The sequence below is a fragment of the Meriones unguiculatus genome, chromosome 11 (genome assembly GCF_030254825.1).
Source record: "Meriones unguiculatus strain TT.TT164.6M chromosome 11, Bangor_MerUng_6.1, whole genome shotgun sequence".
NCBI classification, from domain to species: Eukaryota; Metazoa; Chordata; class Mammalia; order Rodentia; family Muridae; genus Meriones; species Meriones unguiculatus.
This window is the reverse complement of record NC_083359.1, coordinates 101,075,134-101,089,358: the sequence shown is the minus strand read 5'-3', so window position 1 is coordinate 101,089,358 and position 14,225 is coordinate 101,075,134. Positions and strand designations below refer to the sequence as shown.

Here is a 14,225-nt window from a genome sequence, read left to right as displayed (position 1 = left end):
GGGCACTCCTCCTAGTAGTGCCACTCCCAATGGGCTAAGCATTCAAACACATGAGTTTCTGGGGGCCATTCCTACTCAAACCACCACACACTTATACCTCTGAGCCAATTTGTTAGTCTTGTATCAACAATTTTTAATGTCATTTCAAATAATACATGGCAAAGCATTGTATTTAATTCTGTATAATAAGTCTTACAATGGAAAGCAGCTTACTTTAAAAACACTAAAACCATTATAAAATGTAGTGTACTTTTTAGTTTTGAAACCAAATGCCAAGCTATGTTATTTGGTATTTGCTGTCCTGTGTTATTTTAGATAAAAGCTTCTTAGTAACTTATTTAAAATATAATGAATTATTGTACAGAGAGAAAGAAGGACACAGGCAGCATAGGGTTCCCATAGAAAAAGAGCCAGTTGGCCTGTGTAAGTACGAGAGTCCTGGTTTTTGATGAGCTGCCCTGAATGGATGTATACATTCAGAGTTTTGACTAAAGGAATTTCTTTGGAAGCTGTGCTTATACAGTAAGACCCTATCTCAAAAAAAAAAAAATTTTTTTTTTTTTGTTGGTTGTTGTGTGTTTCAGTTTTTGCTGATAGTCAAATTGCAGAACTGCCCTGTGCTTTCCCACTTATTGCTTATTATCATACACACTTTGGTGTTGGTATAACATATATGTTATAAAACGAATAGGAAAAATACGTAAAAGATGGGGAAAGCAAACAAGAGTGTTATGTTTCTTTCCTCCCTGGTTATGTGCTAGACCTCTCAGCACTGCCTACTCTTAAGCAGTATGTCATCAAACAAGAACAGTGTCAGTGTGAGTTGGGAGGGTTCATGGACAGGCTTTGGAATCAGTTAAGCATAAGATAAAAAGATAAGGGGTGTCAGAGTTCTGTGTTCTAGTTTGTGCTGGTTGTGAGTTAACAGATACTGTAGTCATACACTAAACATGTCACCACTTGAGAGTGTCTCATTTTCTCTGAGTGTTTACTGGATGCCTTTTAGTGAAAACAGGCAGGAAGACATGAAAGGTGATTTGATGGACATGTCTTACTCTCTGCTTAGGAAGAAGAACCAGCGAAATGAATGTGGAGGCACAGGTAATCGTTGCATTACAACAGCAGGATATGACAGGACTGGTAAATTATAGACCCCTGAGCTTCTAGTTGAGTTGACTCTTAAACGTTTCTTCAGCTAGAGGACTTACATGGTGGACTGAAGGGCCTGTACAGTGTAGTAAATGATCTGCAATTGATCTACTGCTAGCAGTCATTTTTTAAAAGGAATTGATAAAGTACATTTGAAGCCATAAAATGAAGGAGGATTACCTTTTAATAGCAAAGGAGCAAAAGCCAAATACATGTACATGTAGATAGATACACATATACATAGATTAAATAAAGAAATGAGAGCTCTAGATGATGTTGAGTTTTTTTCATATGCGATTCCAGCTACACAGAACTCCATTTCTTGAGATAGGTGAAGATTTTCCTTTATTAAACGTATGTTTCAAAACAAAATTTGATAAGGGGTACAGGGACTGTCTCTGGCATGAACTCAGTAGCTGGCTCTTTGATCACCTCTCCCTTGGGGGAGCAGCCTTGCCAGGTCACAAAGGAAGATGATGCAGCCAGCCCCGATGAGACCTGATAAGCTAGGGTCAGATAGAAGGAGAGGAGGTCCTCCCCTATCAGGAGACTAGGGAAAAGGCATAAGGGGAGAAGAGGGAGGGAGGGTGGGACTGGGAGGAGATGAGGGAGGGGACTGCAGTGGGGGTACAAAGTGAATACATTGTAATAAATATATATTTAAAAAAAATTTTTTTGAAATAATACTGTGAAAGCATTTTTAAAATACAACCTTAAAGTCTTCATTGCTTTGAATAAATTTATTGTTTGTAATTTTCATGTCTTTGAACAGTGCCCTGAAATCTGGAAATTGGTCGTTATTTTTACAGTTTAAAGTTTTTTAATTAAAATGTAGATTACCTCATTTTCCCCTTTGCTCTACCTTCAACCCCCCTGTGTCCCTCCTTCCAGTCATTCCCATGCCCCAACTCCCTCTTAAAATCATGGCCTCTTTTTTTTTTTCTTCTTTTTCTTCTTTCTCTTTGTATAGCCCTGGCTGTCCTAGAACTTACTCTGTAGACAAGGCTTGCCTCAAACTCACAGAGCTCCTTTTGTCTTTGCCTCCTAAGCGTTGGGATTAAAGGCATGTGCCACCACATAAATATATAAATACAACCTGTTGGGTCTGTTTCATGAATTTATTTTTTAATGCAGGTGACTGTCATTGCAGTTCCCGATTTCATTCTATTTTGAGTCCTCTCTTCTCTTTCAGATATCTTAGCCTTTGAACAAACACAACCGCCTTTGTTTTCAGTCTCTCTTGGTCATGAAGGGCTCTATTAAAATGGTCAGAAGTGTGAATACCATTCCTTTAAATGCGAACTTTGAGCTTACTCCATCACTCGTGACCAGCTTTCCAGAAAGGCAAATCAAATTCTAGCCAGTCTTCAAGCAAATATTATCTCATTTAATCCTTAGAAATGCAAAGTGCTGAAATGAGCAATGTTCCTCTTATAAATTACTTTGAGATGAGATGACTAATAGTTAATAATAGAAACCTAATTTTTTTTTTCAAAGCACAAATACTATTAAGGGTCTGTAGTATTTGTATGTAATAATAAAATGCAGTGGTATAAATTAAAGCTTAAAAGCCTGTCATTTTGTACTACTAATAACATCACTTAAAGTTGATTCCTTGGGTTTTTTGTTTTGTTTTGTTTTAAGTTAAATGATAAGAGTAGTAAAGGCAGGGCCCAAGGCCTGAAATGTTTTACAAATTATACTAATAAACAAATGAGTATCTGCAACAAGCTCAAAGGCCAAAGTAGTTGATCAAGAGGGTTATATTACGTCTAGAAAAATAATGAAGGTGTTAAATTTTACATTCTTAGCCAGGCGTGCTGGCACATGCCTGTAATCCCAGGACGTGGGGAGGCAGAGGCAGGTGGATCTCTGTGAGTTTGAGGCCAAGCCTGGTCTACAAACCGAGCCTAGGACAGCCAAGGCTATACAGAGAAACCCTGTCTCAAACAAAACAAAGCTTACATTCTTGTTCCCCTTATCCCTAATTAAGTAAGCTTCTATAGTATGACTTACTTAAGAAACAGTATCTTTTCATAGTTAATGCTGAATGTACCTATGTAATCAGTCTTGTCAGCGTAAAGAAAGAGTTAATAGCATCAACAGAAAGCAGGAAGCTGTTAGTTTTATGCTTATGGTGGAATGAATAATTTACTATCTCCAGGAAATGCAAACTGCAGTAGAATTCAAGCTACCCTATCGGAAAGTAAATCAATGTTTCACTTGGTAACAGAAATAAAAGTCACCGGAAAGAAGCTGCTTAAAGATGACAAGGGCAGGGGCATTGCTTAGTAGTTCAGTTGTGAGAAAGGTTGCGAGTTCTTAGTTGGAAAAGGTTAGTAGTCTCCTGCAGTGATAACAGTGCCTGCATTCTGACAATTGTCAGGTGACTTTCTGCTGAAATGCTTGCTCATGGGATGGGGCAGCTTCTTTGCTGTCAGAAACAAGATACTTTCTCAGGTTTTTCATGTAAGTTTTTTTTTCTTTTAATTTTCCTTATATGTTTTCCTGTTTGATATGGATTAAAGGAACTAAAGGGTAAAACCTAATAACTAGGTGTGTTTACTAATAAAAGTTTTGTGGAAGTAGCATCTATAAACACCAGTGAGACCTTTGTATAAAGGGGTTTAAATTTAAAATATAATTATCATCATTTTCCAGAAATGTTTATCTCCTTTAGCGTGATCTCGTTAGCTTGTTGAGCCTATCTTCCTGTGCCTGTGATTATGCTATTGCTCTAAGTATCATGCATGCATCTTTGGTGATAGATGGGGGGGAGAAGTACTTAACAAATTTGGCATTATCAATTTTTTATTTTATTGGTGTTTGAAGTACTTACTGTATCTAATAATTTAAGATTTAAGTGGATTATGTTGTCTCTTGCTAAAAATGATGAAAAAATTATTTATGACTTATTACCATATTAAGATAAGCCTTTGAATATGAATTGGATTGGTTCTGATTTTACTGATACTTTTTACTTAGCAGGCATTACACTTTTAGGTAAATCTAAAATAATGTCTTGTTTGCTTTAATGTGATCTTCCTTAAAAACAACATGTATTTAAGCTGTTAACTGCTTTCTTAGACCCCATAAGAAAACAAAATCTCTTCCTTGCTGGAAAGGGTTTTCAGAGAAATTATTGATGTATCTTTTGCATGTTATTAATAGTAAGAATTTTTTTTCTCATCCCACTTTTGAGTATTACCTTGATTTTGGATAAAGCATTTCTTTTCAGAAATTAATGCATTCTCTTTGAGGTTTTCTTCCTAAGAAGAATTTATTAATTTATTTCATTGATAAACTAAATTTTAATGTAAATCTCATGTAGGTTAAATGGCTGGTTGTCATGGCCACACAGAATTAGTAACTCATTTTGTTAAGTGTATTGTTGTACCTAGGGGGAAAAAATAGTAGTAAAGTGTGTCTCTGTAAACCTTGTTGGCTACTGTTAAGTACAAAATAATCTCATATCAGTGGATTTATATATTATGGCTTTTTAATGATAGCCTTTGTTTTCGGTTTTTTTTCAGCCACTATAAATGAACAATCTTAATTAGATGAATTTTAAGTATTTCCCCTGAATTTTTTTTTTCAAATATAGTTTTCCTAAATGGGACAGTAGACCTCCTGAAATTAATTCTATTGGCTATGTTTCTTAACTTGCTGTACCTCATTTTCACTAATGTTATTATTTTTTTTAAATACAGTCTTAAAATGCAAATTGCATTCTTTGATTGTATCACTCAGGAAATATTTAAGCTATAAGATCATAAATTTTCCAGGATGAGGATCTAGATAGGACATATGTATAAATCCATTCTGAACATTTGAAAGCACTTTTAGTTGATGTGAAGTTCTTCAGGTGGCCCCATTGTCCTTCGAAGCTTCTAACACCGAGGTGTCTGTTGCAGCCCAGAGCAAGGTTACTGCTACCCAGGACAGCACTAATTTGCGATGTATTTTCTGTGGTAAGCAACATTATGTTTACATTCCTTTTTCAAGCTGTGGGACATGCTGCTTGCACATTTCCATAACTTCTGTCTCCTTAGGCCGTAGTCTGGTTTGTGGGCATTTCAGCTAAGAAGCAAACTTCTGCTTGATGTTGTGCTATCTGTTGTGTTCATGTAGGTGGTTCTGGGTTAGCGTTTGAGTCGGCTTATTAGTGAGGTTTTAATTAGAAATAGAGTCTTAAAATCACTTAATTTTCTTTGGGAGCAGGCACTGAATTTAATTTAAAAGAAAAGGGCATATGCATCTTTTGTTATGATTTGAGTAGTATAAATGTGCCTGATTGGAACCAGCTTTGTTTACCTTGAATTAGTTCTAGATGTACGTGTTGTAAAGGCAGATGTAAGTGTACTTTGTCAGTAGATTGGTGTCAGGTGACAATGTCCTTTATTTGCTAGCTTAGGTTTCTGTGCCTTAGAAATGAATTTAGGCTTGTAGATTGTTTTCTTTCATGCTCATTTTCATAAACATACATGTATGTATATACATGTATTACTTACATTGATAAATTAGGTACATCACTTAGACACTCCAGGTTAGAGCTGAGCAATCATATATATAAATTATGTACATAAAATTTTTCACACAAGGAAATTGTTTCTATGGATATTTTTATTCCTGTTTGATTCGGAAACCCTAATTTGGAAATCCAAGTTTCAAAAAAAGTCTTAATTATTTGTTTGTTTGTTTGTTTGTTTTTTATTCACATTTTTGATTCATTTGACTGGATTATTTAGTGAAAGAAAATCATAAGGCGGTGTGCTGCAAAAAAAAAAAAAAATTAATAGCTAAGCTAGTGTGTGTACTTTATCCATGAATTTTAGTGTGGTTTCTCAGTGTTCTTGATAAGGTTTTTAGTTTTTAAGTTGATAATGCTTACTGGTTTAGATAAGCATGGCATAAGAAATTATGATGTATCTCATGGCCACCTGAATTATATTTGATTTGCTCTAGCTGATGGTTACAGCAGTGAGCACCTATTTTATGACTTACTATACACCTGTCCTCTCTTCCTGTCCCCCAGACTCCAGCTCAGCACTGCAGATTGCTTGTAATCAGTAACTTCATTTCTGGTCTTGTCTTTTTCTAGGGTTCTCCTGGGGTCTATGAGCAATCACTGATACCTTTTGAGAATGTACTTGATATTGTAACTTTGTGCTTAAAAGTTTGAGATCCACATGTAGAATGATAGTTTACCCAGTTTTAAAGGTGAAAGTGGCTTGGCCTTATTAGTAAAGGTGAATTTTTAAAACAAAATAACAGATTTAAAACCCAGATTTTCTTTATAACATCCTTTAATTTGTACACAATCTACAGCCTGATTGCTAAGTTTAAGTTTGATTGTATTGTATATAATAGCACTTGTCTTTTAGTCCTGTGTTAAATAGTCTGTGGCTACTTGTTAAACTAGATTTGTGAGAATTAATATGGTGAGAGTAAGTGAAATGTGCCTTAACAAAAACTCAGTGTTGAAGGCAAGACTGAAATGCTGTTCCTTTTGGAGAAAGATGTTTGTATTAGATTTTCATCATGTATGAGATGCTTATTAGCAATATTGCTACATTGTCTTTATTAGAAGCAGTAAATCACAAATTTTGCTTTGCATTTTCTAGCCTGGGCAAATTAGGACCAACCATTGTCTGGTTATAAAGCAAACCCTCAGACAGTTGCTGTTCTTCATGATTTAGGAGGACTAGAGCAGGGTCACTCATTTTTATACCTTGGTTGTTTCTCTCTTTTTTTTAACCTCCTTCACAAAGATAACTGATAACCTACATACCATTGCATGTTAAAGTATTGTCATTTGCCCACTGAGATGGTTATGAAAGTACCTATTTTGTATTTTATGAGAACACAGATACTCATTTAGAAATATGGCCCGTTTAAAAAAATAGTATACATTCCAGAAAAGATAGATAACCTTGCCTAACCTTAGTTTCTGCTTTCTGTTGTTTGTATAATGCCTTTGATACAACTTACCAATTTTATAACCCTTTAAAATGTTTGACAAGAAGAAAAATGTAATTGTATAGACCTCTAGTTCATAAGTTACCTAGAACTTTCATCTAAAAATTAGTTGTTTGTTTATAATTATGTTTAATTGTATATATGTTTCAATATGTAAGGTTTTTACAACTTGGCCATATTGATGAAGAAAAACAAAACAAGCAAACTAAATACAGATGTCAGAAAATGCCAAAGAGGGATTTTAAGAATGCCCGGATAACCAAATGGCTTGTTATCATACAGCTATGTAGCCATGAATTATAAGAGTTAATTCTTAGATCAAAATCCTCATTTTAAAGGATTCCTTAAAGTTTTTCTTGTCTTTTCATGTGGCAGGAATAAATTATAGTGAGTTTCCCTATTCAGTTTGTTTTCTGTGTTGTATCAGGACTTATCTCAGGTACCTTTTGATAGTTTGTCTTGTTGAGAGTACGTAAGTATATATAGCCCAGAGATACCCTGAGCTCAGTTCTCGTGTGGTCGCCTCTCCCAGGCTGAGATTACAGGCATGCACCACCATGCTGGGCCCAGCGTTATTTAAAAACAATCAAAAATTGTTTATTAAGATCAGTAAGGTTAGATTGAAATTTTAACCTTTTTGACTTGAATTTATAGAAATTTTAGCTAAACCATAGATTTAATTCATTAATAGTGTCACTGAGATATGACGCCTTCTCTAGATTAAGCATGACAAGTAGAGCACTAGCTTCCAGCTGTTCCGTTATTTACTGGCCACAGTTTTCAGTTAAACACTCAGACACTATTTTAAAAGTAAGTAAGCCATGGTCTTTTAGGTTGGTTTTGCCAAATGCTTTTATTTTATAGTTTTAAAATAAATATACGTATAGATATGTAACTTATATTCCCCCAATTTTATAGGTTATTAAATTTATCCTCCCAACTCATGTGTCTCTACCTTCTTCTAAAAGCATTTTTCTCTAAAATAGTGAACAATAATTTATAGCCCAATAAAACCTTTTTTTTTTTTCAAAAATTCATTGTGTTAATTTTCCAAACATTCTGTTTATTAGACAACAGTTATATTTTCATTTATGTAAACATTTATGTGTGTATTTGACTTTAATTTTAAAATGTGTTTTTAGTTTTTCTTTTCAATTACATGAGATTGATTTTATATTTTCTTTGGTTCTCAAAGTAGCAGAGTTATATTTAATGAAATATATTGCTGCAGTTGTCATCTAATTTGTCATTAGAGGGCAAATTAAATGACTAAAGTCATATAAAGAGGTAGGTAAGTTGAGATCATTTTTCTGTTTTTCTGTGCCTGGGACGGCCGTGCTGTGTTATATCCTGATGAATCTTTGCTTCCAGCTGTGGGGCTGCTCCACTAAGATAAAATAGCTGCTTTCGTGGGCTTCACTCACAGACCATAGTAACATGTTCTAGTACACAAGCATTTATTTAATTACTTTTTTATAGTAGTATTTTACAAAGATCTGAGAATTCCTCCTAGGGGGGTTGGGGGCATACTAGAAGTCAGAGATACGCTTCTCAGACAATGGGAGGAAACTGTCTCTGCTTTCTTGCTTTTACTGTGGTAGATTTCAAGATTGTTCTAGCTTAACCTTAGATTAGTCACCATATATTATGCTAGGTGCCACATGAATCTCACTTAGTTTTTATATCCCATGACAATAAGAGTTCCCATAACTTAGTGGCAGTCTAAAATGCCAGAGATGGGTCTGCATTCCATGTGGATGTTGGGAGTGGATGGTCAGTAGTTTCTCATGACACTTGGGTGTAGAAACACAGGGTCATAGCCCCACCCCCACTGTCTTACCTCAGATTAAAAGTTAAGGTTAACTATAACATTAAAAATTCAGAGAAGTACGTTCATACAGTATATGGGAGTTTAGCAAATGTTTGTTTCATCAGTATTGGAAATGCCATGTGATTAAACAAAAATGGCAGCTCAAGTGGGCAAGTTTGATAAATGCATTAGCATACTTGAGTCTAGTAATGAGGTTCTCATGCTCTCTCTCTCTCCTGTTTTTCATTTCAGTGTTCTATTTAGGTGAGTTTTTAAATTCTGATTTTTCCATTTAAGTTTTTCCTCTTCACCTCATGAATAATTACCCCAAAACAGAATGTCTCATTGTCTTAGAAAATGTCAAGCTCAGGTGCCTATTCAGATGCTCACTGAACACTTGTTTTACTCAAGCTCTTCATGTATAAATGTTTATTTTTTCCTTTATTGTTGGTGTTTCCATTTGTTTCAAGTAAGCCTTCTGGAGATGATGACCGTATTATGTTGCAGTCTTTCATTTGCTGTGTGTTATGTAAAGCTTACATTTTATTTTGCTAGAAAAAAGGAAGATGCATTTTTTAATATGTGATGGTTTTATGTTGTTCTCATGGCTTAAATTTCCTCCGTCCAGCTTGGTAGAATGGTAACATTCATCTGTAATGTTTTCCTCCCTTATAGGTCCAACATTGCCTAGACAAAATTCACAACTACCTGCTCAAGTTCAAAATGGCCCATCCCAAGAAGAGTTGGAAATCCAGAGAAGGTAAATGCATGCATTTGCACTTTCTTCTTTTGCAGCAGACCCAAAGGACACTGACAACACATTGTGCCTTTCAGTTCTTTGAAATTGTGTCTTTCATTCTATCTGCTTTTTTGTAAAAAGAATACTGTGACACATCTAAGAGTACATTAAATAGACTTAGGGTATGAGAGTGTCTGTTCCCTTCAATAAGCTTTATTCTTTTTCAGTGTCTGTGTGTCTCATATGCACCTATATACCTATGCATGTAGACGTTAGAGGTCAATCTCAGGTGTCTTCAGTTGCTTTATTATTGTTTGCAACAGTCTCTCACTGATCCTGGAGCTTGCTGATAAAGCTAGACTGGATGCCTGACAGGTTCCTTCTCCCCATTGCTGGGATTATGGGCGTGTACCATGCCTGGATTTTTTTTTTTTCATGTATGCTGAGGATTGAACTGAAGTCCTACTGCTTGCATAGCAAGCACTTCATCAACTGAGCCATCCAAGTTCCATTAAGTCTTTTTTTTTTTTTTTTTTTTTTTTTTAGTAAATAACTGTGACCAGCATGGCTTTCACATGACCCATTTAACTAGAAAGTCAACGTAGTGTTATCCAGATAAACCTTTAAGGCTGTAATCTAAGATCATCTTGTTTATGAGTAATGTTGGTTGAACAAAGTCATCAGCATTGTCTCCATCATTTCAGTACAGTCTAGAGGCAGACTTGAAATTATAACTTCATTTAGGGGTGGATTTTTCTGAATTAGCTGGATAGATACACACACACATACACAGTACTTACCATTTCAGTATGAACTATGAAATCATTAAGACAGTTTACATGGGGTTGGAAAGGTAGCTCAATGGTCATTCTTTGGCATCTGAAAACTGTCTATAACTTCTGACCCCTGCAGGCACTGCACACATATGATGCATAGACATACATGCAGGCAAAACACCCATCTATACACATAAAGTTTAAAAAAAAAAAAAGTTATTTAAAAAGACAGTTTCCGCCAGGCAATAGTGGTGCAAGCTTTTAATCCCAGCACTTGGGGAGCAGGGGTGGGTGATCTCTGAATTCAAGGCCAGCCTGGTCTACAGAGTGAGTTCTAGATCAGCCAGGGCTACATAGGGAAATACTGTCTTGAAAAAACAAAAATAAGCCAGGCTTGGTGGTCCACGCCTGTAATCCTAGCACTTGGGGTGGCAGAGGGCCGGTGGATTTCTCCACATTCAAGGCCAGCCAGGTCTACAAAGGAAGTCCAGGATAGCCAAGGCTATTCCAAAAAAGAAAAAAAAAAAAAAGAAAAAGAAAAACGAAAAAAATATTTTAAAAATTTACATCTCAATTTTCTTATCAAAATATAGTATATATTTTGTACTTAAAACACATTTCTGTTCAAAATAACCACATTTCTAGTGCTTAATGGTCATATGTGGAAGGCATTAGAGATGTAAGTTTAAATTTTCATTCAAATTTAATTTTTTATTAAAATTTAATTTCAATAAAATTTCATTAAAATTTAACTTCAAGATTTGTTCCTTTTTGTGCTTACCTGTTGTTGACATTAGTCTGTGCTGTGAGGAAGCCCAATTTAAAATATCTTCTCAGCTAGGGACAGTGGCACAGAAGAAAAAATTGGGAGGAATTAGAGGCTAGAATATAGCTCAGGGATAGAGCCCATAGAGGCCCTAGGTTCAGTCCCTAGTGCTAACCACCCAGATCATAGGAATTAAATCATTTGTCTAGTAGGAAAAGAGTAACGTCTAAATTTGAAAAGTCGGGAATAAATATTTCTAAAGAAAATTATTGTTTAGAAACATGAGATAAATATAAGTATTGAAATTTAATTGCCCTGTGGGAAGAAGCCAGAATGGTGAGTGTTGCTAAGATGCCTTGTAATACTTGACTTTTCAACTAAGCATTGTTTTTCTGAGTTTACTTTTTAATTACTGTGAAGCTGGTTGACATTTTAAATATTAAACTTTGTTGATCTAATACCTTTATTATACCATTATATAGTTTTCTGCTAGTATGTCTGTCATTCATTAAATTAGTTTCTAGTTCCTACTCATATTATTAATGTTTGACTCCCTTGGCTATGATGGGAAAATATATTCTAAGAAACATGAGTCAGCCCTGTGCTCGTCTCAACATAGAAGATAATTTAGTTAATATCTATAAATAGCCTACAAATCATACTACTACCTGAAAGTTATAAAAGGGGAATAAGAATCCTAGCACAGAACTGAGGAACTGGAGTGATGAAAGTGCATAGCACTCCCATTGTCCTCCAGAGGCGGGATGGGCCAAAAGTTGATCGGATCCTGGTGTAAGTATTGGCTCTTGTCTCAGGAGCTTTGTGATATTAAAATTCAGATATCTTTTTTATTTGTTTGTTTGTTTGTTTGTTTTGGGAAAGTTCCATCTTTGTTGTTGCTATTGTTACTAATAGATGGAAGGCCTTCAAAGCCCAGTAAAAACTATGTGTGTCCCTCAGAAGTGGCAGTATACACCTTTAATCCCAACAATGGATAGACAGATGCCAGTGAGTCTGTGTGAGTTCAGAACCAGCTGGGACTACATGGGCGAGACCCTGTCTTGAGAAAGTTAATTTAAAAATACACACTTTTACTTTCTGGCTTGTCATTATTATTCAGGAGAATAGTGAGTTAGCAATCAGAATATTTTTCCTGGTTGGTTCTCCCACATTTATGAAATTGAAATTTCTGAATATGTACCCAAAAGCCATTCTAGGTAAAGATGAATAAAATGTATCTTGACATTCTATTTATATATATATTTTTACTTGCTTCACAAGACTGTATTTATGTAAAAACAAAATGCATGTTTGTGTGTACTTATTGATTTGATTGTGGGCCAGTTTTGTCTTGGGGGAGTTGTTTTTTGTTTGTTTGTTTTTTTTTTTCTTTTTCTTTTCATCTGTTTACATTGGAGATTGCTGTTTTGGAGAATACTTCAGTAATAGAAAAGAACTATATCTTTTATGTTTTTACTTAATATGTGTAAAATACTTTAATGACCATAGTAGTATTTATTCATATTTGTTTCTGGAAAAGGTGTGTAATTGTTTTCTCTGAAATATTCAAATTATTGAAAATGTATATCTAAATGAAAGAATTGGATTGGAATTTTCTCTCAGCTCGGAATCCAGACATGTTTGGTAAAGTTCAGAGGTGATTCTGCTAACTGGCGGACAGTCACCAGAGGTAGACAGCCTCCAGGAAGAAGGGCCTCGTGCATCTCAGTGTGCAGTCTGGTAGGGTGGTCCTGAGGGAAGCAAGGTTTAGAATTTTGAAGAGTCCTTAAAAAGATTTGGGAATGTCTTCTTTATAGCTTAAGACAGTCAGATTTGTCAGCCTTTCAGTTGAAGTAGGAAGTCAGGAAATTTCTGCTTGACAGTTTTTTTTTTCCCAGTTACATACATATACATAGACATCTTTTCAATGAACTGGCTAAATGTATTCATTACTTTCTTCAAACATCAGTCTCTTTGAACGTGTATCAGCTGCATACCTGAGTTATCCGTCAACAATATTCTTTGGAAATATTCTTTGGCGCTGTGCTTTTTTCCTTAATAGACACTCTATCTTTTATTGACTGGGCACCTTTGAGATTATTTTGACATTTGGAGCAATCTTCTGAAATCAATGCATTCTAGTTATAAAGTCACTATTTCAATATGGCGTCCAGACTCACCTATTCCTATTTTACCTATAATGACTACCAAAATGTACTTATTCTCATTGTTAAAAGCGTTACGTTGCCCAGAGAAACAGATATTAACAGCTTTTTTTTAATGCCCAGCAATTAGAATGGGGTGAAATGCAATCAGAATACCATGTAGCTTAGCTGTGGACAGTGTTTATATAATGTTGATATAACCCTGAATATTGATTTAGCCAAGCTATTTTCCTATGGCTATGGGGTGTGTGCGCGTGTGTGTTGAGAGTGGTTATGGGAGGTTTTTGCCATTAGACAATTGGTAACTAAAGTTAAGACACAAGAATCCACTAAAATAGGAAATGAGTGGGGAAATGTTAAGCCAGTAAGCTAATATTTGTTTTGTTTTAAGCTTTTATATATATTATTTTGATACATTATTTATATATATTGAGATGAATGAAGAGATATGAAAGCACAAAATGTATAAAACTTAATTTTTTTTCCAATTAGTACTGGTCCATTTTCTTTTAAAAACTATTTTTCATGTGTGTGAGTGTTTTACCTGAAGGCCAGAAGTGGGTGTTGAATCTTCTAGAACTGGAGTTACAGATTACCGTGAACCACTCTGTAGGTTCTGGTAATCAAACCCAGGTCCTCTGAAGACTGGCCAGTACCCCCCCTTTTTTTTCCCCTACTCCCATAAATTAAGTTCCAACTGCAGTTTCCCCTCCCTCTCTTCTCAGTCTTTCCTCCCCACCTCCTCTCTCCCCCATATCCGCCCTCCCACTATCCCGCAGAAAAGAACAGGCCTCCCAGAGACATCAGCTACAGTAAGACCAGGCACATACTGTCATATCAA

At 35.4% G+C, this 14,225-nt stretch overlaps 1 protein-coding gene across 18 annotated transcripts in view; it reads left to right on the top strand.

Annotated features, from left to right (window-relative positions):
* Enah (ENAH actin regulator) overlaps positions 1 to 14,225 on the top strand; it is a 110,686-nt gene that overhangs the window by 75,371 nt on the left and 21,090 nt on the right. For 6 of the 18 annotated variants that reach the window (XM_060364848.1, XM_060364847.1, XM_021633642.2 and 3 more), the window contains exon 4: positions 9,614 to 9,698. In XM_060364848.1, the coding sequence (XP_060220831.1) occupies positions 9,614 to 9,698 (85 nt within the window). Of the gene's footprint in view, positions 1 to 3,479; positions 3,619 to 5,063; positions 5,121 to 9,190; positions 9,203 to 9,613; positions 9,699 to 14,225 lie in introns of those variants that run through there. The other 12 variants (XM_060364840.1, XM_060364836.1, XM_060364834.1 and 9 more) reach the window with 5 other exon arrangements.